Source organism: Anopheles cruzii, chromosome 2 (assembly GCF_943734635.1).
Source record: "Anopheles cruzii chromosome 2, idAnoCruzAS_RS32_06, whole genome shotgun sequence".
Lineage (NCBI taxonomy): Eukaryota > Metazoa > Arthropoda > Insecta > Diptera > Culicidae > Anopheles > Anopheles cruzii.
The window spans coordinates 10,581,009-10,606,131 of NC_069144.1; the positions used below are offsets into that span (position 1 = coordinate 10,581,009).

Here is a 25,123-nt window from a genome sequence, read left to right on the forward strand (position 1 = left end):
CAGGGCAGTGGCTAGTAATACTTCGAATCCATTCTACTGAAATAGGCACGGGGACAGAAAGTCTTCGAAGCAAGGAGTGTCTTCGAAAAAAATCATTCCCTTTGCTTGAAATTATATCTTCCTTTTCAGTCGTCCCACTCCAAAATTCTTTTATGGCAAAATCTTCTAGATGTGGGAACGTTAGCTCGAGAAATTGGGAGATATAGGTTGAATTGAACTGATCGACGTGAACGAGTTTTAACTGCCCGCTCAGGTGTCTCCATGCTTCCAGTGCACGATCTGTCGCGCAGCTCATGTAAAGACTCTGCAAATTTGCGACATTCATTCGGAAGCAATCAAATTGATTTTTTTCATATCCGCACAGCTCGAGGCATTTTAGCTTCGTTAAAATCGGGAATGGTTCGTTCATTTTGCAGTTGGAGTCAATGTTACTTCTAATGGATAAATATTGTACTTCAGGAGCTTCTAGCAGGATCAACCGTAATTCTTCGAAAGTTAATCCATAATCAACTTTCAACCTTCGAACAGGAAGCTTCATCGTTTGCAGAAACCGTGATAAGCGTTCAAACGGACCTTTGGTACGTGAAAAATCCTTGTGACAAATGCTGCGATAACTCCTGCGGGTGTTTAGCAGAAGTTCCCATCCGCCATAAGGCTGCACCAACCAAACACGGTCCATTCTTTGGCCGGAAAAAGTAAGTTCCGCCCACCGACGGCACACGAGCGACGCTCGCTTCAACTCGTACAGATCGAGGTGATCGAAAATCTGGCATAAAACCTGCCAAAAACAAACATTTGTTAGATAGTTACATTTGTTTTATGTTGTGAATCACTTACTTCATCGGGCAAATCGTTGAGGCTCATGTTTTCTACGAATGTTCTCTGCGCAAAAACTGATTTGTATTTTAGACGATCAGAAGCAAAGCCGGCTAGATCAAAACAGTATTAAAAACCGCGCTGTCAGAATTAGTGTCAAATGATACGGACGAGTTTGACGTTTTAATTGAATCGATCATTTTTCACAACGGTTTCGGTTAATATTTTAAAGTGATCTCGATTGCGATTTTGTCTTAGTTTTCGGCAAATGTAGAATAAAAGCAAATTTTCATTGTCAGTAATTGCCGCTTATTGTTTTAGGTTCAATTTATTCCGCACATCAACATGGAGTGCATCGGCGTTACCGTTGTTACATCTGTTGGTCTGGTACTAAATGTCGCTCTACAAGAAATGGTGCGCAAAACGGCATTATCATTATTAACGGCGGAACTGTGTGTATGCTGCTAGCCTCTGAGTGAGCCGATCCGAAACCCATCTGAGTGAGCCAAAATAAACCCGGTACGTGTAAGCTTCTTGGGTCCTGGGTCTATGAACGCATCCTGCGCTCCTGGCTCAATGACCACCCTAGAGGATGAGCTAGCCAGGGGCAACGGCGGACGCGATGCGATACGGCTACAGGACCACGAACGCCGAACACCGAACGCCGAACACCGAACGCCGACCCACCGTTCGATTTACCATACTTCCGACCATTTTTTTCATACTTCCTGGGGCATCATTTTTATTTCATTGTACGCCTTTCCGTAATAACATGACGACCGTAATGATCATCCAACACGTTCCTAATCTCTCTGGCCGGGATTCGCGGGAAAATCGCCACCTAAAGCTGCCCAAAATATCTGAGTTTGTGCTCCACCTTATCCTGATTTTTTTATCAAATTATCACCCACCAAGCGCCCGCCAATATTCGTCGCGCTAATTCGTCCCGCCTCAGAGACCGGGAAAAGCCACCGGATGCTGCGAAAAGTCTCACCTGTATGCCAATACACAGACACATCGAGGCAACATCCGGTGGCCATCGCGGGTGGTCGCCACGTGTCGCTCACCTGTGCCACTTTCGATCCGATCCGATTCGGATGACCGGAAATCGGAATCCCGCTGGCCCAAGGAGTTCGCACTTCGGTTCGGATAAATTAAATCTTTCGGGCCCATAAAATGTTCGACACCCGGAGGGGGGTTCGCTTTTATGCACCCTGCACCCCCCTCCGGCACGGTCTCAAGTGCGCCATAAAAAACACGACACCACGTTGCGTTGCGTTGCGTACAGTTTTTTGCTGCGCGTTTGTTTGCCTTCCTTTATTATTATGACAACATTAATGATGCTTCACTTGGCGCTGGTGGCGGTTTTCGCTGGAAATGCGAAAAATATTAAACGCGAATTAAAACACGGGCAATATGGCGCGAAAAAGAGAAACGATAATCGTATAATTAGACATTAATGTCAAGCGCGCCGCGTGCGCGAGAGGTGAGAAGCGGCGCCGCGGAAAGTTATCTCACCGCCGAGCGGACCTCTCACTTCGCGTGCTGGGCTTCACGTTGTTGCTGTGGTTGTTGGTTCCACGGTGTCTACGCCGCGAGGCTGGCTGACTGGCGCACTAGCTGTGTGTGTGTGTGCGTGGGAATGACGCCATCGTCGGCGAGTTAGAATGAATTTACGATCCAAAGTGGTTACGGCAACACCGGATCGAGTGTGAGGCGGGCGACGGTGAGCAAAGGATGATGATAAACGTGTTTGGCTTGATTCATACGGCCGGGTCCGGCATCCGGCCCGGGGCTTAGGCGTGCAGCAGACAGAGATGCAGGAAGTTGTCCGGATAGCTGAGGTGCTCCGACAGCCACTGGAGCGGTGTCGATTCTGGGATCGTAACGCCATGGGTTCTGGCCTCCACTGCGAACGAAACAAGGAGATCGAGAGAGAATATAGACGCTAGTTATCAAATCTCTCCCCCTCAGATCCGACCGACAGAGATCACCTTCCAATTAGGATCACCCGATCGGGTGGGGACCGAAAAATATGATACGACGACCCCTACGACACGGTAACCGGTTTACATGACAATGCGCGTATGTTAAATTCTTTCATCCCGAGAGTTTCTGCTTGTGGTGTCATTCGGATAAATATTAGAACAGGAATTTGGATGCCAATTCGGGTGCCTTGCCTATTGAATTTAGCGTCCCAAAACGCAATCCGATATGCCAATCGAGCGATTTGAATTCAAAAACATTAAAGTATGTTACATTTATCCTGCTGTACAGAGGTTTTCTTGGCCCTGCATGGAGATGCGTGAACCACAAAAAGGAACCCGGCGGCATCTGCTGTTTGTGTTGTGCCTGTCCCTAGAGCAACCTTGAATGGGCCAACGCAAGGGCACTGCTTGAGTTGAGCTGGGCCTCGCGCAGTAAAATAATAGCGCCACAGATAATCCTTCAGAGCTGTTTCGTTTATCCCGCAAACGTACCCAGACCCCAATAAAACACGGTCTTTATGCTCAATGGCCGACCCACCGGAGGCCAACCGCCGTGCGTATAGTGTGCGATCCCAATCCCCCAGCATCACCCTTCCGACCGACAGGGAGCGCGTTCTGAGAATTTTTTAATTAGTTACTTGGTTTTCCACTCCAAACCGAGCACCGAGTGTGGAATGTGTGTGTGTGGACCAAAAGGAGCCGGAACAACCGGAGCGCACCAGCGTTCCAGGTTCGGAAAAAGGATCGAAAACATTCCGCCGCCGCAGCCGATCTCACGCGAAGAAGAGGGTGCGTGCGTGCGTGAGTGTGTCTCCTATATATTCCATCGCCCGCCCTGTGGTCTATCCGCACACCCCGAAAGCTTAACCGGTCTCCGGAATAGGAACCCACAAAAATAACCGGTCCCCAATTGTAGCGCAGTCCCAGAACGCGGCGTCCGTGGGCCACCGAATCGCCCGAATGTCTCCCGCGGAGTTCGCTCCCCGATCGCGATCGGAAATGATTGAAAATTGTTTCGAAATGATGCCAACCCAAAGCCACGCCACGCCGAGCGGTGGCTATGCGCCAAGTCGTTGACGCTGGCCGGCCGCCCGAGAGCGAGCGAGATTGAAGAGGCGCGATAGCGAGCGAGTCAGAATAACGTCCGCGAGACGTCCCGGAGCCCACCTGATGGGGTGGGGGGCCTGAACCTAAAGTCTTGGGTCGTTGTCTGCTTCTTCGGTGCTTCGCCCGGGTCCGGGCTTCATTACGTTCCGTATTTTTTCTTTTCTTCCCGCCAGTCGGTGTGTGGTTTTTGTGGGTCGTAGTGTTAATTTGTGGACCCAGCGCCGAGAGGTCCCTGCCTGCCTACCTGCCTGCCTGTCTCCTGGGGCCGAAGCGAAAGCAATTTGGGCGCCCCGGACAAATGGACGAAGAAGCGGCACCAACAAGCGACTACGACGAAGATGGAAGATTATGTGCGCCCGTCTGGAGTGCCTCCGGCAACGTTTCGCAGCCGGGTCCCCACCCGATACGATGCACTCGAGCGAGCGCACGAGGCCATTTTTGGGGGCCCGAAAGCTGTAAGAGAGCAGACACAATGAGAATCATTCAAAATAATCTGGCATTTCCATCTATCTTCTTCCGCGGCCGCAGGACCGCAGGAGCAGCGCGCTCTTCGTAGAACTACACCCGATCGAGCGGCTGCGTGCGCGCTTCTGCGAACCTCGCCGGTCGCCACAATTCTGCAGATCATTCTCCTGAAGAGTGACGAAAACGGAAAAGGGGAAAAGATGATTGGAAGATCCTGTCAATCGGCGTCAGCAGCGGCAACGGCGGCGTCTTGAGGCCCGCCGCCCCGCCCGTTGCAGATATTATTTTTAGCTGCTCCTTCGCGGCCACTTTACGCGCCACGTTCGTTGCGTTGTTTTCAAGCGTTCGTTAGCTTTCGTTATGAAAGGGATACACACACGGATGGGCTCTGGCTGAAATTGAAAAATTCCATTCACTCCTCCTTCGGCCGGGTCGGGTCGGGTCGGGATTAGGAATTTTCGGGAGCCTCCACCGTTGGGAAGCGGTCTGTGAATTAGATTAGGTTTCACGGGCCAAACGGCCAAACTGGCCTGGTCCGGCTGGCCTGGTCATGGCAAAAAAGCTAATTTGCATGCGCTTTGGTGGGGCCTCCGTCAAGGGTTGTTTTTTGTTGGGCGACTGACTCACGCGAGACGCGGCAGCTATTACGCGATCGCGATCCATTAACACTACCCAATCTGGGAGGTGTTTTGGGTGCTTTGGCGCCAACCGCTAACCATGTGACATGGTGCCAATGTAGGCCCCATGATTAACTCAGACCTCCACTGGTCATCACTAAAGTACGAGAAAAAGATATTGTTTTTGTGGCAAACTTCACACCTCGACGATAACGCGCGCCAATAATCAATGGGCCATGGGTGGAGAGCTTTGGTACATCGATCGTGGCCACCAGATGCGCAGAATAGGGTCAAGTTCGATTAAAAAATTTAATTAAAATAATTAAATTATCAAAACTACTATAAGACCCTAAAAAGCAACGATCGCGAAGAACAGTGAATCCTTTTGGCTTCCAAATTGAAAGTAAAAGGCAATTAGAAGACCCCATTCAAAGGGGATACTGATCTGATGAAATCCTTCAGTAAAAAGCTCTAGACCGAGAAGAACCGAGGTAACATTTAGTACGGTTGGTTGTAACATTCTCCCGAATAGATCCTCGAACCTATCGAGTGTCGCAGCCGCCTCAATACTGTTCCGATCATCCCCCGTTGACGGATCTCGCACCGTTAATAGTACGACACCGGCGTCACCTGCGTCAGAGGGACTCTCAACGGTCAGGTCAAGTTTTCGGGAAAATTCCATTCATCGGATTGACAACGGACCCCGGCGTCATCTCTTCCTGCCTCCATCCAAAACGTCCCCGGGCGCAAGTACGTCATTCCGAGACCAATGACCACCACCACCGCTGGGGACAAAACGAATCCTAGGGCGCGACGCTCAACTCTAAGTACCGCCGGCGAGCGAGCGAGCGAGCGGAAGAAAGGTCACGACACTCGCGCGTCCCACTCGGGCGCACGAACGTACTTGCTGGGGTTAAAAATAAAAATTGTCCGTCCGAACGCCGTTGAAGACACATTGTCTACCGCAGCCGGCCAACCGGCTGGCTGGCAGCGGACGAAGGACATCCGTAGGACGTTTCGGGACATGCCCGGATACCACCGAGGGAAACGGAGGCTCGGCCACGCTGCTGCCATCTCGCTAATCGGTGGTGACCGGTGGTCCGGAGAGCTCGTGATCCACCGTCGGGTCATTGCTCGGGTTCACACAGGATGGGTGGGATGGGACACGTTTGATGTCCAATCCTGTTGCCGCTACTACTGCTGACCGTTGTCGCGCCGACTACGGGGCTATTTTCGACGCGCAGTCTTCGCGGTCTCTCGCGGAATCGGAACCACCACCGGGTCAGGCGGGAGCACGATGCACTCGGGTGGGTGTGTCCCTCCGTTCACCGCGCGGACGGACGCGCGGACTTATTTTGGGACCGATTGAGTCACCACCACCCGTGTTTCACTGCCACCGGTGCTGCTGCCGGGCCAACCTAAAATAATCCAAAAATCAACAACAACCAGGCATCGTCGGTTTGTTGTTGAGGCTTGCCAAAATAAACGAGAAGTTAGCGACTGGTAACTACGCGGCAGCGGACCGAACCGGACGGACCGGTATGCCGGTCGAGCCCTCCGAGGCTCGGTTTGGATCCAATCAAAGGCTCGTAGCTCACTGATCCCGTTAATCTGGGCCACCAGCAATCTGGGTGTCCGGTGGCGCCATTTTTATTTTTAGCAATGGATTCACCACCTTTCGCGGATTGGTGCAACACCAAGTGCCGAACGGTGCCAAAACGAATGGGGACCGCCATATATTGGTGGCCGGGTCGGGCGTTGACTAATAACTTATCAGTCGCCATCACGCAGTACAGGGCGGTAGTTGAACGGAAACGCTGTTCTAATCGGAAGAGTGCAAACTTTGTGCACTATCATCATCATTGTGAGCGCGTCGTGATAACAGGCAGAGGCCAGAATAAGGGGGACAATATTGGGTCACTCTGAGTAAACACCGAAAATAAAACGCCATCGGCCGCTTTCGATGCGAATTCGAGAATCGGACTTCTAAGGGTGACGCCGTTGGGTTCGATTCTCGGAAAGAGATGATAAGAAGTTTTGCGCCAATTTGCGAACGTTCTTAGCGGGAAAATACACAAACATTGCTACGTGGGTTAGGAAACGATGAGCTTGACACACTGAAACGCCCCTCTTTTAAGAACCCTTTTCTGAGCCAGTTGTAATCCTTCCCGGAGAGAGCATCCTTTGGCCGCCCAGGGCACACTAACTAGCGAACCATGTAGCCGTACGAAAATCAGCGAGTTGCAGCATGGGAAATTCGTGGCCCAGCTGCTGCTGCTGGCGGCAAACGAACTTGGCTGTCCGTGGCGGGGCGGCGGCTCTCGGGGCCAGGAATGTCTCGGGACCGTGACGCGCGTCGTCACACCTCATTTGCGTACACGCCGCGGCAAAGAACAAAGATGGCACTTCGACTTGGCTGCAAAACGGCGTAGGCCCAGGCGGATGAGCCCAACTTTGCACTGAAAACCGAAACCGAAACCACAAGAAGAAGCGGTGCGCCTTGCATCGACGATCGATGCGATCGAGATCGAGTGCCAGTGGCCCTCGCACTCTCTCTCTCGCTTTCGCTAAGTGCCCGACCGATGATTGACGATCGAGCGCCGGTTTATTTTCAAATTTCTGTTGCACCGTAAATCGGTGGCAGTGGCAGCGGCCAAAAAAAAAAGGGCAGAAAAAATAGAAAACGACAAACGCAACGTGTTCTTTCGCACGCAACGCGCGCGCACACGAAAGCGAGGTTCACTTTCGCGCCCGGGCCTTGCGAGGCGCTTTGTGGGGCGCGACTCGATGGCTAATCTCTGCGCTCCCCGCCCCGCCACTCGCCACCAGGGGGTGCCATTTTGGGCCACCGCACCGCACCGATTAGGTCATTGTTTTATTTCGTGCGCATGATGTCATCCGGAAGAAATGTTGGCCACCGCGTGCTCGCGCCAAGTTGTTGCGCCGCGCCGCCTAAGCTGCCCGCGTGTGCTCTGTTGGCTCTTGGCGGCGCTCGGCTCGGTTTATCGTAGCAGCGGCGCACATTTGGCATCGTCTCCGGTTCTTTCTTACGTAGCTTGTCACCCTCCCTCTCCTACGCGGTGGGTTCCTCTTACGGCATCGCGGGTTCCTAAAAAAACAAAACAACAAACTACTAACCGATGATGACGGAATGTGTGTGTCCGCGAGGTGATAAGCGACCTCCCCGCCGCCCCAACTAATGGCGCCTAGTCGGCTTTAGTGTGGCCGCCCGCGGCCACTCTGATAACGGAACCGTGCGCTGGGTCCTGGGCGATAAGCAGCCTGGTCGCGTCGGGTGGCCTGGCCGAGCCACGCCGAGGATAGCATTCCAAAGTGCAGTCGGCGGGATGATAAGCCGTGCCGCTGCCGGTGTTTCGCAACACACTTCGCCAACAATGTTGGAGGGGTCCCTGCCGGGTTCGCACAATCCGCTGCCGTTGCGCCGGGCCGCGCGGGCCCTCTTTCGATTTTTGGCCACGCCGGAGCAATAGAAAGAGATTCGCGGGTTTTTGGCGGGGTGGCTACTACTTATCAATCGGCCCGGCCTCACTGTTGGGGGCCGCTCGGTGGGCGTCTGTTATCGGGGCGCGCACGCCGTCGCCGTGCTCCGGTGCACGTTTTCTGGCTTCTGGATTTTTTGTTGTGGTGCATTCCGACATTTTGGCACATTTTCGGCCAGCGCCATCTAAAAGTGATTAGAAAGTAGAAGCTGCGCTGCTGCGAAAGCCTTCTGATAATTCGCCCAAAGTAGAGCGCGCGAGAGATTGACCAATCTGATGGGGACATGTTTTAGGCAACTCACCAACTAAAATGGGCCATCGCGGAAATTCATCACAGTCTTTGTTTGTTAAAAAGGGTCTTTGAAATGGCTATCGAACTGCGTAAAAGCGGAATCGATAACGGCAGGGCCGTTGAATCAGCCCCACCGAATGCAACTATTTCACAATCTACAAGCAAAATTGAGTCTCTTAAAAATACATTTTCTAACGGCGCAAAACACCTAACCTACCGACTCCGATACGTCACCAGCAAAACCGGAGGGGGGCGAATTAAAATGTCCCCTGGACCCATTGACGTCCGCTGGACATTGGGCAGCGTGGCTATTATCGGGGGGGCTGACCGCTTCTAATTGAATCATACGCGATAATCTATTGCTTGTGAGCGCGGCTGTGACTGATAACGCTCTCGAGCCTAGCCCTTATCGCGGCGCGGCTGCGGCCAACGCAACTGCAACTTTAGCGATTAGAGCAGAGCACGTCGCCTTGAGTCACGTGAAGGTGCCCAAGGACCAGAAGTAAAAGTCACCGCTCGCCCGGAGTGGCGGCAACACTTTTGGGCCCTTTGCAGCGACCGCAATAACCGGAGAGAGAGAGAGAGAGTGATGGCACACGCGTTATCGGACCGTGGGGCGGCTGATCTTTGCCCCGGGGCAATTGGTTCCGGGGCGTTAGGGAAAACAAACTCAAACAGGGTTGGCAATTGGCAGCGATGAGATCAGCGTTGGCGTTCGAATAACCTGCCCGAAGATGATGTTATCAGCTGCGGCCGGCCGGCTGGCCACCGTGCTCCGACGAACGCATCACGCATCGGCCAATGCGTAATTCTTTCAACGCGTATTTTAGAAAAGAAATCATTTCGCCAGGATCGACATTGAACGGCACACGATCACATGAACAGTCGTCTTTTGGCGGCAATCTTTAACTCTTTCCGCACCAAACCTGCACGCACGTACGGACCCCGAATTCAATTAGCCCGAAAAAAGCCGGTCACCGAGTGGTGCGCGCACCTGAAAGGGTGTGCTCCAGAGAGCGACCGAGTCTGAGAAGATTGGCCGATTGGTCGAACAAAAGAGCAGCCGATCCAAGAGCGAGAAGGTAATAATGTACGCATAATTTATGCAAATTTCTCCCTACTGCTCAAAGGAATGTTCCTTCGGCCGACCGTGGGACCGTCGGGCAGGTAGTGGAAGCGGATCGGTCTAAGGGCCGATGAGCAGATTTGCATTTTTTATGTGACCCCCTTGCAGGTTGGTCCAAAACCCGCAGGCGAATGCAGAGCGCGCAGCTCAGCTCTCAGGTGTCCTTAATGGCGGGGGCCATCATGCGGACAGATCCTGACAAACCTGCCCCGAGGCGCTGCGGCATTTGTCATAACAGTCAACGCGCGCGGCGCAAACGCTTTGCGGCCTTCGCAAGGTGCTTCCACGCTCTGTCTGTCTCTCTCCAGTGCGGCCACTGCCCGTGCCCGGCGGCCCCTTTGGCGGCCCCGTCCGCCCGTTTTCGTTATTTATTCATTTACGATGGCAATAAAATATTCACACCTCTCTGAATAAACAGCCGCCTTCAGGGGTCCAAGCAGGTAAGCGCACCGCCTGCGAGGAGACCCCTAAAAGGATCCTTCTTTTGCGGTGCTGCCGGGCCCGGGGCAGGTTAAGTCGCAGGCGGTCCCAGGAAGGGTCCCCGCACAAAGTGCACACTTCGTGTGATCCTTTCTGGCCCTAGGCACCGAGGACCCGAGAGGAAAAGCTTTTGTTTTTTCTCGTCATTTTTCGGCAAAGACGGCAGGTTGGTGGTGATTGTTTGTGTAAGGACCTTCTCGGTGCTGGTTTTCGGTGTCCTTTCGGGGTCCCTACACCCGGTACCTGCTTCGACTTCGCTGGTAAAATATTTAACCTCCGACACCTTGAAATTGGCACCATGAGAGTGGACCCGGACCGAGTGATGGCGTTTCGCCGGGCGGGAAGATCCTTTTCGGTGGGAACCTTTACTGCGAGGGCCCTGATTTGCATCCCACCAGCCGGCCAGCCATCCAGCGATGATTGAACACGGTTAAAGATAACATGGTAACGGCAAGGTGCTAACGGAAAGGCAAGTGTCGGCAGCGGCTCCTGGGAACGGATCGAGGCGTGTAAAATCATCCGCACACAACACAGCTGACAAGTTGTGTAAGCGAAGGTTCCGGCTTATTGCCAGCAAGCGGCAACATTTGGAGTCCATTCTTGCTTTAATAATAACGAATCGAATGATTTCTGGAGCTGAACCATTCCACAATCTGTAATGCAACCAAAGTAATCGGTTCAAAAATGGCAAAGATGATCGGCTAGTGACCAACATGAAGTCAGCGGTGGTTCCAGAAGAGACTGCCGCAGAACCGATCATAGGACGTACGTACGACCAGAAGATTCCCAGCTTGGTTACAACGCCCGATCGGTCACGGACATTTGCAAAAATAACTCCCCACGGGCGGGATTTTTGAAGAGTCCATCATTTTCAATTACCGAAAACATGTGAGAAAATTATCATTCTCGCGAATTTCTCAGACCAAACGGCATCCGACTATTTTTAAAGCCGGCCGGTCGGCGGGGGTTCGGGCGCATCGCTGACGTACGGTGGCTAATGTTCTGCATCGTCGGCCCGTTGGTCAGCGGAATTCGCGCCGCATCGCACGGGAACAGAGAGATCAAAAGACATTCCTTGCGCGACGTGTGCGGACATTAAACTAGTTAATCTTGCAAACAGTATATTAAACTAGCCGGTAGCGGCCAAAGGCGTGTTTGCCAAAAACGCGCCGACGCTTTAATAACGGCTGCTAAATGCCATTCCGTCGCACCCGACAGGACGCGATCACGAGGCACCTAGGAATTCACGTCACGCAGGTACCCGCCCGCAGCAGTGTATCCTGCTATTTTCGTTGCTTGCGAAGGATTGTTTGTCACAGCCACAAAGTCTGGCATCCTCGGAATGCCTGTACCGGCCTGATCGAGGTCACACGGCGGAAGCAACGCCGCGCACAGTTACGAAATTTATTTGTTTGTTTGTCCGCCACCGAATTGTGTTATTAATTGCAGCTCCGCACCGCTGCAGCAGGGCCGCGGACACTTACTTTTTGCCGTACCATCCATCTTCATCCCGGGGGCTCGGGAATGCACACGCCAGCCTTACGGTCGGCTTCTGTTTCCCACAAACCGGGCACGGGTTTCGGTCATCCATCCATCGCCGAAAGCGTCTTTCGTATCGCTGCGATGCAATACGTCTTCTAATTGATCGGTGACACTCGTCACTCTCGATCAGGTCCCACACCTCTCATGTGATAGGCTTCTTATCAAACACCGCGCGCGCGCGCGGCGATCGTCTTGTGCAAACATTTAAACCCAAGAAAAAAGAAATAGGAAATCATCTAACCCCCCCCCACACACACACCGACACGGGTGTGTGTTATGTGATTTACCCGCGCCCGTGACTGGGTTGGGTCTGTTTTTGCAACACCCCAAAAATTCGGACGAATCGAACGGCACCTCCCCGTGACCGGTGATCACGAGTAAACAAATGCACCGCCGCAGCCGCCGCCGCCGCATTTGAATACCGCTGCACCACACCACCACGGGTGGCACACGTCCATCCCCGGGGTGGCCCGACACCCCCCGGTCATGTGCCGCCGACGAATCGCACACCTGACACGATGGCAGGTGACGAGCGATGACGCTGATTTCGTGGGCCTGTCACCGGCGGGCACGTTGCGGCGGTCGTCGGTCACCTCTTTCGTGGACAAATTTTCGCTAATTGATCGTACGTGAGCGTACTGGCCAAGAGACACGCAACCCAATCAAAACCGGCCGTCCGCTGACATTCCGAAGCGAGGGGTGGGTCGCGATGATCAATTATTCCGATTCTCGGTTCGATTGCTCTCTTATCGATTATCGGATGCCACCGGAATGGGAAAGTGTTTGGGAATTGGGAAGAAATGATAGAGGATCGTCCGTCGATTGATCTATGAAACTGTTCGGTGGGTCCCCTCGCTGGGCGGAACACGCCCTGTCTTTTCCACGACAGAATAATGCATCGCACAGCAAACAGTTCCGAAGCTCGTTAAAGACCCATACATTTCCCTCGAATGATATATGAAAAGTGGACATATTCGAATGGCCCCAATCGCACCGCATGAGCGCATGCAACAATTTGGCTTCCTGTTTGCCGTGTGTCCTAATTGGACTGTGGGAGCTCGCTCATGTAGCAGGATGTTTCACGAAAAGTTCACGCATTCGAGTCCAAACAGACGCGCATCGTGGTGCAGGTGCGCCGCGTGGTGGGACAGAGAGGCCCCGGACCCGACGACGGCGGCCAATCGCGATTTTTCGATGGCCGCACACACCAATTTGCATATAGCACCCAGCGCGATCGGTGAAGCGATTGGAGTAGCCGCGCTCCGCTGACAAATCGGGCCGCTTTGATTCGTCCGCTGGTTCGGCCACCGGTTGGCCAAACAGCGGCCGACATTTGGTTGGAGATGAAAAAGAAAACAAAAACCCCCCCAAACACACCGAAGCATAAATACATAACACAGATATAATCGCCGCTCGTTAGCAATATTAATGAGGAGGACGCGACTCGCCGACAGAGGAAGACGACGGCGGTGAGGGAGGGTTCCGAACACCATTTAGCATTCCGGACGTGGTCCGGTGATTGAAGTCCGTAAACAAAATATCAATTTCGGCAATCGGCGGGAACCGAGCAGGCCACACCGGCGAGGTCGCTACCGGTGAGAAAAATGGCGTACCGAACGGATGTGCACCAAGGCACCAAGGTGACACCAGGTGACAAGTGTGAGAAAGTTTCTCACACACCGGTTCGCGTCCGGTTCCAGATGTCCGACCCGACTTCGACTTCACAGATCTCTCGTCAGCATCCGCGCAACACGATCGTGTGTGTGACGGATTGGGAACAAATTAGCAGCGAACCAAACTCCGTGACCGGTACCTGCCACCGTTACCACCGGGGGTACGGAATAGAGAAGGTTGCATCCTTAACGGAAGGACAGTCACGTCCCGCCACCACTCTCTTTCTCTGTCACCCTAGGTCCTTGTTTGCCATTCATATGCTATCGGTTTCACTTTTGCACCACCGGACCACGGTCGCCCGAGCGACCTGGCCCAGGACGGTATAATTGTTATGGCCCCGTCCCCGACAATAGCGCCCCCGGTGCAGGGATACGAAGAATAGAATGGTGATTTCAAAGGAACGCTGATCTCTTGCTGTGGGCCCGGGCAAGGACAACGGCACCGAAGGCAAGGTGACGGGCCCCCGGGATGGGTACTGAGAAAAGCAATGCACCACTGGACAACAATGGTCAAGCTCGTATGAAACAACTGAAACCCTGCCCGTCGACGGCGGTGTCCTACCTGCTTTTCTAACAGGTGTTGAGAAATCGTCCAGCAAATCCTGCAACGTACGCTTCTGGCCGGTTTCGCTGCTGGGTGCGACTAGTTTCTGCTGGTACGTACCGTCCTGTTTGGAGGGGAATCGATAAGTAATGTTAATTAGCGACCAGTGATCGGCTGAGGCCCCCGTTGGAAGACGCTAGGCGACGATAATTTTTGATCGAGTACGAATTGCGTAAATCACGCCCCGTGCGTGCGGCCCGGGGCCTGTTTTAAGGAAGGCTTGGTGCATGTTTTAAGCTAAATGTTTATAATTTTACGTCTTAAATGTACTTGTTTAGTTGCTATCAATTTGATTTTTTTTAAACGTTACCGCCAACATTTTTAAAGAAACGGAATTATTTTGTTTCGGTAAATTCTCTAAGTAGGCGTAGTTAGCTTAGCCATACAACATAGAGATTGATTCAAAGATGGCCTAAAATATGATGTGATACGATGGCCTACATTATTTAAGGCCTTATTCAAATGAGAAAATTGAATCAAACCCAAACCTCGATCGAACGAGCACTCAAAATGGTTTTAACTTCCTCCATAAGGGTTTAGAAATGGTTCCACCGTGTGCAGCGCCTAAATGTATGCAACTGAATGCTCACCTCGGAATAGCACCGCACCGGAATGTGTTTGAATCCCTCCTGGTCGGGTATGGGTTCCATTAGCCGCCTGTTTACTGCCCAGAACTGGTCAAACTTATCTGCGGGAGGGGGGAGCAATCGATAAATTGATGCAATAAACACTACGCGACGTCGGACACCTACCATTAACTAACCCTAACCACAGCTGATTGTGATCTTTCTTTTGCATGGCGGAAACCACTTGGCCACGGTGCTTGAGGACGTCGGCTTCCTTGAGACTAGACATGAAGTGTGCTTCTACGATTTCTCTGTGAAAAAGGAACAGTCCAAAGTAAGCATTGCCGGCGCGATCTGGGCCCTCCCTGATACGTACTTGTTGGCGCATCGAATCAAAATTTCATCGGGAAACTTGGAAAAATGTACCGTAATGTGCCACGGTAGTGTTGCATCGGTACCGATCAGCATGTCGTACAGAACACCTGTGAATGTTCGAAAAGGGTAAGTGTACTACGGCGAAACCTGTGCCAGCGGGGTAGCTTACCTATAGGATAGTGCCACTTTAACGGTGTTCCGTTACTGTCCATCCACATTTCGCCGTCCTGAAGTTCGTTCGAGATAAATCGAAGAAAGTGCTTTCTGACCTATTGAAAAGGGGGGAAAACGGGTTTCAATGCCATGCCATCGTTATCTTCACACTCACCGCACGTACTTTATCAGTGACCAGAGGGAAGTAGCTTAGTCGAGGTATGAGGAGAAAAAACTCTTCTGGTTCTACGTCGGTCTCGTCGACCGACAGCTTGAAGTGCACCGGAATTTTGCCCTCCCATATTTCACGCAATATTTCGCGATCGTTCGCCATGCCTTCGCTTCGGGGCTGCCTCACAGGTAATCTTCCGAGGCCGCCAAAATCGGGATCTGTGCACAATCACCGCAATCTGCTTCTGGTCGGGAGATGTTTTCTGCGTATTTGTTTTGATCGCGAATGACAGCGAACAAAATCCGGCTGTTGACAGTTGCAGGAAACGCTTCCATCTTTTGGTAGGGCTGCTACCGATGCTAGGCCGGCTGATTAACGCTTCAAATCGATTTCACAGTTGAAGCGTTTCGCTGGTAATCTTCAAAATTTTGATAAAAGAACACCGGAAGTGTCTTGATGAACTGCCAACAGGTATTACAGAAACTCGAACAGTTACTTAAACTATTTTTATAGGTTTCAATGTTCACCTTCGTCAGTCGGCTAGTTACAAATGCTGCCCGTGCGTTTACTCAACACATTCATTATGTTTCTCTTTCGATTACGTTCAACGATGCCACTTTTGGGATTCGCCGCCATTCGTCAACATGTGCTGCATACAAATTATCGTCGTCAGTGTTGAAGAACCTGATCGATAACTTTCTACAAACAATTAAAGTTTCTACTCATTTTCTTCTAGTAGAATATTTCGTTTTCAAAGTTTCGTATCCAACACTTTCAAGTATTCAGAAGGAGTGAGTTTCAATAATATTTGAATCACGTTCAATGTGTAGTGTGATAATATACGAACAAACAGCGGCCAACAGGTTCGCCTTCGCTGACCGCTAGACGCAATCCGCATCGCGGTACGCAGGAGAAAGCACGCAACAAGAAAGCAAAAACAAACCGGGGGCAGAAGAAGTTGTGTGGTCTGCGCAGACCGAAAGCGTCTTTCTATGGGGCGGTTCCTTTGCTGGCTTTCGAAGCCGCGATCTTCAGTCTCCGTCTAGGCGACGAACGGAGTGGATTGGTTTCGGTCGGGCAAAGGGTTGATCTCCCATCGAGAAGTTCTAAGTCGCGACACCTGACACTCCGTGAAAGGTTAATGATCGCTTAAGATTAGCACCAGGTTTTTTGGAGCAGAGGAAGTGACCAACGCGCGACTCGTTTGTGTGTGAATTGGATCATCGTCATGAGTCACAGTTTCTACTATCAGATCATCGTCGCCACCGGGCTGCTGCAATTGGCCGTCCTGCTGCCGCCAGCGAGTGAAGCCGTCCGTTATGTGCCAAAGTGGAAGAAGCAGGTTGAGTGAAATTATGCGTTGTGTCTACTTTTACCGACCGCGGGAGGGTATGCGCCGTGGCTGGGATTAACGATGGCAGTGACACTGATCCTAGATTTCTCCATTAGCGACCGGCGACCGACAAAAGACCGTTGGCTGGTGGTGGTGGGAGAGTAAAGAAATTCGTTGTCCTATAAAGTACGCCGCGCGCGATCGGCTGGGTTCAGAGGATGTTGCCTAAAGAGAAACTTGGCCGCTCGAACACCAGAAGAAGTGCGCCACTCGCGGATCACGCGTAATAAGTCTCGGAAATGCGTCTCTCCGGGCACTGGAAACCCGTTTGGAACCGCCGAAGTTCTCCGAACACAGTGGCTGAAGCCTTCTGAATCACGTTGCCGTCCGTCGGAAACCCGTTAGGTTGCCGTTCTTCCATTATCCGAGTTTCCGAGACCCTGTTGCTGCCGGACCGCCAGAGGTGGACATAACATCAGCTGAATAACTCGTTCGGCATCATCCGTTTGTTTTTTATAATGGCGTCTATTAGGCGGCGCAAAGTTTATTTTCCGCCCTTAACGGTCTCAGACCCGGGTTTGGTTCGGGGGCTTTAGTTCTTATTTTGTTCGGTCTTCCGCGCGTTTCTAGATTTATGATTCGTGATGAGTGTGCAACTTTTAAATTATTCTAACTGTCTTCCTTTTTCCTACGAGTTATGTTCTGGCCCACTTCCTTCCTGGAAATTGCTTTTCAATTTTCTTTTCTTCACAAATGACTACTACCCCCGGGCTGTGGTCTAATTATTATCGGTTTTATTGGCTTAGTTTGGAAACTGACCCTGCTTTTTTGTATTTTATCCGTGGCGATTGTAGGCCTGTGAGTTACCGACGCCACAAAACGAGTACTCGCACTATGTGTGTGACGATGATGGCGACGTAAAATGTTTACCCGGTTGGAATGGCGATCTGTGCGATGTTCCGATCTGCAAGAAAGGCTGCGATCCGCTCCAGGGCTACTGCAAACGTCCGGGCGAATGCCGTTGCAAGCTGGGATTCTACGGCGAGAACTGCAATCGGTGCATTCCACTTCCGGGATGTCAACACGGTGGTTGCCAGGTTTCGTTCGAGTGTGTCTGCCACAAAGGTTGGGATGGCATCTTCTGTTCGGAACCACTTTGCCGTGCGGATTGTCATCCGTCGCGTGGGTACTGTGAGGCGCCAGGGGAGTGTCGTTGCCGCTTGGGATGGGCCGGTCCGACGTGCCGAGACTGCCAGGTGTTACCCGGTTGTATGCATGGCACATGCTCCAAACCGCTCGAGTGCAAATGTCTTCCGGGATGGACCGGAATCCTCTGCCAGACACGTGAGTAAACTGCACCGAATAAGATGAGGATCTGTCGCGCCTAACCTATCTTTCATTCGGCGTGTAGCGATTTGCGCCGCAAACTGCAGCCGAGAGCACGGATACTGTCGACGCCCGGGCGAGTGCCGGTGTAAGGTTGGCTGGATGGGTAAGGATTGCGCCAAATGCCACGCATATCCTGGCTGCGTGAATGGGGACTGCCGACGACCGTGGGAATGTAACTGTAAGCCTGGCTGGGGTGGAATGCTCTGCGATCAGGGTAAGTGGCTAAAACGATTTCTACGAGCATCATGTGACCACGCTTTTTCTTCGTATGCAGAGCTCAACTACTGTGAACAGAATCCAGGCACGTGCCAGAACGATGGCAAATGCAAATCACTGATCAAGGAAGACGGCTTCTTCCGCTGCGAATGCCCAACCGGGTACAAGGGTCGGAATTGTGAGATTCTACCAATGTCCATGATGACATCGACCAGCACCAGCACCACTGAGGCAACGTCGACGTCGGCAGCCACCGATTCGGACCCTAGCGAAGCATCGCCGGAGCTGGCAACTTCCACGGCCGGTACTGAAAACCAGGAAGCCTATCGAAATGCGACGATACATACGAGCGCCAGTGAGGACTTCAGCGCCGAGTACAGCTCAGAGGATTTGGATAACGAAGCCTAAACCGATCATATTCCACTTTTAATTCATTTTATTTATTTCCCCTAATCATCTTAAGTATGTAACAAAACAATCGAACCACAAACGGATGGTTCTGCAAATGTAGATTCGTTCGCATCATTCTTTCGGCAGACTTTCCAGCAAGTCAACCACCATCTGGTTGCTCTCGAGTATATCACACTTCGGGCCGGCCGATTTGGTGGGCTTAAATGTACGTTGGCGCGAGTGGCCAAAGACATAGTTTTTCCTACAACGAGGCGGGGCCATATCTTCCTGAGGGAGTCTGTCTATCGGTGTCGGTTCTTCCATTTCACCGCTGTCCACAGGCGACTTCGCCTCCTTCGAACGCTGCGACTGATGCTCCGATGGTTTGTCGAAACGGAAATTGTGTGGAAACTTGTGCTCCCGTATGCAATGGTCCCGTCGCTCAGCGCAGTCCTTGCTACGGTATTGACATTCCTCTCGGAAGCAGGCATACTGTGAACGGCGAAACGGTTGAGGTTAGTAAAACTGGTAGGGTTATGTGTTTAGTTGAAGTGGCCTTACCATCGGATGCTTTGCGGCTTCAACCTGTGCAGCAAAGTATGAATCGTGCACCTCGGAAAGATGCAAATCTAGCAGATGGGCATTCGGGAGAATCTTTTTACACTGGCCACACGTGTACCGGTGCAGTGCGTTGTAGTGGGACTCGTAGTCGGTAACCGATTGGCAGAAAAAGGTGCAATCTGGCACGTTGCAGTTGATGTCGCTGAAAGAACGGAAGACATGCTTCAATAACTTTATGGGGTAATATTTTTCCACGTTGCTTACACATTTTTGTCATCTGTTTCCGTGGACGGTATTTCGCTCAACACTCCGAGCTTCACGAAGGGTTTGAAGTACAAATTACCCTCCCGGAAGAACTCATCATCTGGCGGACGGCGACCAACGGCGTACTTTTGTAGTAACTCCAACACAATCGCCTTCGGAGTAAATTCCATACTTTATTTCACTGACCAACAAAGGGAAAAAGGGAAAAAGGAAAAACCGGCGTTCACAATAGTTTGTTTACAACGCCAAAAACAGCTGGCGATAGCGCCTCGAAGTTTGACATTTGCTAAACTGAACGTTCGTTCAATTCGACGAAGAATTGTGATAGCGTCCTACAGATGTCGCCCCAAATGAATATTGCATACCTAACGGGCGTTAATCTTGGGAATGATTTTCGATTGTTTAAACTTTTAATTTTCTACTTGGATAGAAATAAACGAAAAAATCTAAGAAAAGTTGGCTACGGTTTGATTGATCAGATTGATTTTTCATAGCTTTATAATTATCCCCCCATATTAAGTCATCGTAAACATCTGTGACCACATCGACAGCCGCTAATTGGGTATTTTAATAACTACATCATTGCCAAGATTGCATCACTTGAACGTGTGGTTCCACCGAATTGGCACATCTTTTATGTAAACGATCAGCGATCGATCGCTTCCGCAAGAGGTGTTCCCCGGAAATAATTCACGCCCGACGGTGACGAAGCCAAACGGGGATCGGTTGGCCACGCGTAAAGCTGAAGCTGTTGGTCGCGTTCTGACGATTTCCTGGAATTGAGGTGAGTCAGTCCATTGTTGCCTCTGGCCTTGGCCGGAAGTGAATCATGCCATCGCCTCTCTTTGGGTCTCCATCGGTCATCGACATTATTGACCGCATCCATATTTTAACGTTAAATGAGCGACGCATTCTGTTGCTCGGCTTGACCCCCGCCCGGAGAGCACGTTTTGCGGTAAAAAGCATTTGGGATAAGGATTAGCGCTAATGAAAGGGTACATGCGTGTGCTGCGGCTGCTGTCTGCTTTGTTTTCTTTTTTAAACGGGGCTCCAAATTTTCCTATAATTGCCACGGCACACAATCCTCCTTCTGCCACCGGAGCCACCGGAGACGTCCGCACAGTGACAGAGTCATCGTTGGGCAATTACCGGAACCAGCACGCACAAGCACTGGCGCACCGACCGCCCTCCGGATGGATGGTCCCGAAAATAAAGAACAGCAGACACTTGTTGATGATGCTTTTCTGGGTGGAAGCAACTTAATTGGAGTGTGGCCCAGCGCCGACATGCCAGCGTAAGACAGGGCCGGCCTGGTGGTTTCATTCAGCGTTCCGTGGTGCAACAGCGGCCAGCGAACCAAAATTGCAGACTGTCCGAAAAGGAGTCCGGGACCGAGGGACAATACGGTAGCAGCAACTGTGAAAACATTTTGGCAGACACTAATTGCGGGGTTCAAGTTCAGGGTTAAGGGCTCGGAAGCCAGCCGCAGGGAGATTTTGGTGGCGCACAGGACAGTGACAGCCGGTGCCGGATCACTTCCCTTCTTGGGGCATCCGAAAGGCACCGGATAATTGGGCTTTCTGCCTTTTGTTTACGGTAGAAAAAAATGGCTCCAAAATGGCTTCTGGTGAGCGGAGAGTGTACGGGGCCATTAATCACACCATTGTCGAGTGCATAGTGTGGTTTGCGGACGCGTGAAGGAATTTTACAACTAATTGCAGCGTTGAAGAAGAACTATTTGGCCACCGTAACCGGTTCGTCCGACCGACCGGCCATCCTAAAATGCCGAAAATGTAACAAAAGTTCTGCAAGCTCCACCAGAAGCTGCAGCGCCAACGAGCGTTTTCACATTTTCCTTTTCTTTTTATAAATATGCAATTTTCTTTATTTGATTTTATTCTTCTACTATATTTCATTCTAGTTGAGATTTATTGTTTTTTAATTTTTTGCGAAAATCGGACGAATTGTGTATACATTGTTTGGAAAACATTCTTCCACATTTTAAAATGAGCCAGATGGAAAACACACCAAACCGGAGCCGGATCGGCAACAAACTGCGATTTTCTGGACGGTCCAAGGAACAGCAAATTATGCAACCCCTTTCACCCCGTGCAGTTCGGCGGCGCACTTCGACGCAGAAACGGATCGCTCTCGGGGCCGGTAATTTCGCTAATTTACGCCTGAAAAGGCCAAACCGGATTTTCGCGCTCCACTGATCGGGCACATCACGGGGTGTCAAGGGTGGGCCAGTGGGCAAGGTCAGATGATTTGCTTTGCCCGCGGGAAAATTATACTGCCCCACGATCCCCGTTATGTAGTTAGTGACGCCATCGCTCATTAGGTGACTTTCACCTCGCCCGATCGTATCCTTCCGTGGGTCCCTGCGGGGTGGTGCGCAGGATATAATGCGAAAGGGAGTATGAGACTCTGGCTGGCGGATAGGATAGGGCGCAACATAACGGAGGTTTGCGTTCCCAAGGCTCGCTCGGCCGGGAAGCCGGACTTCTGGATGCGCTCAACGCGCATATCCTTCGAAGACCTCCACACGCTTTGAACACGTGTTCTTTTGAAAATAATATAATACCCTACACGTTCTGCCAACATTCGGGACCTTCTGGATGCTATGCTCTCTCCATTTTCCACGATTACACACTCCTTTGCTTACTTCCCTGTTGAAAAAACATGGGACCAAAAAAGGGACAGCAAAAAATGAAGCAGAATGGTCGAAAGTAACAAAACGGTCAAAGTGAAGCAGAAAGAAAACGGGGAAAAATGGAAAATTGACAACACACAACCCAGAACCCGCCAGAAGAAAGAGGCAAGCAGAATGCGCAAAACGCAAACGAAATAACAAAAAAAAACTGTAAGAAGCGAAGCTGACACGACCCCAAGCAGAGTGTTCCGAGCTGCTGCCGATGCTGTGTTGCCTCTTCTTCTTGATCCTCGGAGGCTTGATCTTCGGAGATCATGATGCGTGGGAACGTTGAGCATGTGCAACGTCGAAACCAAGACCCTCTTCCCCCCGCACCCGCACGCACCCGGATCCCTTCGAAATGCCGAAAATAAATAGACCGAAAAGACCGGGAAGACGACGGATCCAATTCATGGCCCACGGCCGGTGCATTCTGTGGTGCATCATCGTCGTTGTCGTCGTCGGATGCAATTTCTCACTTGGCGCACTTGGCCACTGCACCCGGTCTTGGCATTGTCCCGTGCGCGCCAAAAGGACCCAATCCCTTATTTGGTGCGGTGAGTTTTTCGACGGATCGCTTTGAGGTGTTTGAGAAAAGGAAACGGCCCAGGGTCCTGGGAAGAGGAAAATTCCAAATTTTCCCATACGCACGCACAACAGGCCGAATGTCAAGATGGTAGAACATGGAGATTTCTTATGCCCGGAGGCCGTGTAACTTTCCATCTGCGAAAGCCACCCAATCATCATCGGTGCTGGCTGGCTGGCGGCATCATTAATTAACACCACTACGCCCCGTGCGTAAGGTGCGGCTTTCCTTTGCGGCTTATCAAACGCATTAAATGTCAAGCGCGTCATGTGGCCTCGCCGCGTCTAATCGCAGCTGGGCAGCCACGACACCGCGCATACTTCCTGCTACCGGGTTTTGTGGCGTCCGGCAGGGAAGGAGCTTCAGGAAATATCTTCAACTACACCTCAATCTCTCTCGGTGATTGTAGGGCGCCTCCACACGCTCGAGGCGATAAGTTACTGGAACGGGCGACCTAGAAGAGTCGAATCGGAGTCGTTCCAATAGAAGCATTAACCTCTTGTGTCAAATTGCTGACCTTCTCTACAAATCACAGGTTCTCTCAAGGTTCAACTGTAGAAAGTTCTATCAAGTGTCGGAGTGTCAAAGGAGAAAGCTAAAAATCTATTGAATTATACGAACTGTCTGTCGCTGTTCACTGCACTTAGCAATCCACTCGGCACTAGGCGCCATTGCCCAATCGCGCTTGCCTCTCAGCCGTCCCTCTCAGCGGGCCCCGAACAACTCGTTCGCTTGCAGCCAGCGTGACTCTCGGGGGGCCCTCCACCGATCGGGTCGGAGGTAAACCCGTTTGACAGCTTCGTTTAATAAATGGCTTTGATTGGACACGGCCAGGCCTCGTAGGAGCGGCACACACACAAGCACAAATACACACAACAAACTGGTTAGCGATGGATCATTAGGCCTGCACTTGTCGGTGACAAACGCCGCCCGTACGGCGACAAATCCCCCCAGTGAAATGAGGGTCTGTGAAGACGACAGTCGTCCGTAACTCGATCGCCGGAGCGATCCACAAATAGACCCCGACCTTCGCGAGGGGCCTAAGCCGAGTGGACCGTGAGATATGTAGTTTAGAGCTTTGGATAAAAAAACTCGGTTCTCTCGGTTGGTAAATATTGATCGACCAGGGGTTGGCCATCGCAGGTCACGGTTTTCTCGGCCGTTGGAAACAGCCATTAAATTCTCATTTGGAATACGGAATATCAGGCAAGCGTTGGCCAAGGACTCAAACAATTAAGCAGGGGTGTTGGGTGCTGGCCGACAGAGGATCGTGTCTTAATCGTGCTCACATCGCATCGATGATAAATAGAAGTTTAATGAGTATAAGGCCTATGGCGGAGTTTGTTTTCTAACGGACGGCGCTACTCGTTACTAGAAAAACACGACCACAAACGATCAACGATAATGAAAGGCCACAAGCCTTATTGATAAGATTATCCGGATTTCATTGATAAACCCAAAATCTAGCTACTCCTACTCTAAAAGAGGTTGTCTTTTAGGATTCCTCGAAATCTAGCGTCCCGACGAGTAATAAAACACCATTTGAGGACACTGCCTGTTGCCGCGGCTAATCAATTCTCTAATTAGGTGTTGATGGATGGAGCCGGCCACCAAGTAATAAAATGGACACCTTGTTTTTCCACGTCTAGCCCAAAAGAAAGAACAAAAACCCAACTCGAAGTACTTGAGCGGAGTGGCAAGTTGCTGAAACGGTTTCCGTGGACAACATGACGGACATAGGCAATGACAAGACACCATTCCAAGTCGAGTCGCGTGAAGCATACATAAAACGCGCGGGACCGATCAGGGTTTACGACCCGCACATGGAGGACTCCCCAACCCGAGCGCGTTCCCAACGATCGATCCGAGCCGACCCGGTTCGTCAGCAAACGGATTTATGGCCGTTGTTTCGAGCCGCAGCCGCCGAGCCTCAAGTCACGACTACAGGAAGTACACACGAGCGCCGCGCGCCGGCCACCGGCTCAAGTACTCGTTCTCGCGATTTGTGTTCGCGGGGTGGGCCAGCTAATCGCGGAACCCGATCGTACCCCGGCGGTGGCGTCGGCATTAGAAATTGAAAGTTCTGACGCCTGGCTGGTGCCTCGGACGCTTCCTCGTTTCAGTTTACTGGCCGAGCCCCCCGGTCTCTCGCGGAAGATTCTCGCGCCGAAGGTCGGTCCGACCGTCGGTTGTTGGTCTTCTTGCTGGGCTCGGAG

The 25,123-nt window shown here is 51.6% G+C and overlaps 3 protein-coding genes across 3 annotated transcripts; 1 reads left to right on the forward strand and 2 right to left on the reverse strand.

The window, feature by feature from the left end:
• Positions 1-2,227: 2,227 nt before the first annotated feature.
• Positions 2,228-15,653, reverse strand: LOC128269491 (autophagy protein 5). The gene is made up of 7 exons (XM_053006971.1): positions 15,489-15,653; positions 15,321-15,420; positions 15,153-15,258; positions 14,963-15,087; positions 14,801-14,898; positions 14,169-14,274; positions 2,228-2,725 (listed from the first exon to the last, which is right to left on the reverse strand). Exons 1-7 carry the CDS (start codon positions 15,636-15,638, stop codon positions 2,613-2,615), a joined length of 798 nt encoding a protein of 265 aa, XP_052862931.1. The 5' UTR covers positions 15,639-15,653; the 3' UTR covers positions 2,228-2,612.
• A 1,051-nt stretch (positions 15,654-16,704) lies between these two features.
• LOC128268120 (delta-like protein 1) lies at positions 16,705-18,822 on the forward strand. The gene is made up of 4 exons (XM_053005140.1): positions 16,705-16,818; positions 17,664-18,153; positions 18,221-18,412; positions 18,473-18,822. The coding sequence occupies exons 1-4, from the start codon at positions 16,705-16,707 to the stop codon at positions 18,820-18,822; spliced, it is 1,146 nt and encodes a 381-aa protein (XP_052861100.1).
• A 114-nt stretch (positions 18,823-18,936) lies between these two features.
• On the reverse strand, positions 18,937-19,799 carry LOC128268173 (protein lethal(2)k10201). The gene is made up of 3 exons (XM_053005198.1): positions 19,630-19,799; positions 19,366-19,567; positions 18,937-19,296 (listed from the first exon to the last, which is right to left on the reverse strand). Exons 1-3 carry the CDS (start codon positions 19,797-19,799, stop codon positions 18,937-18,939), a joined length of 732 nt encoding a protein of 243 aa, XP_052861158.1.
• Positions 19,800-25,123: the final 5,324 nt, after the last annotated feature.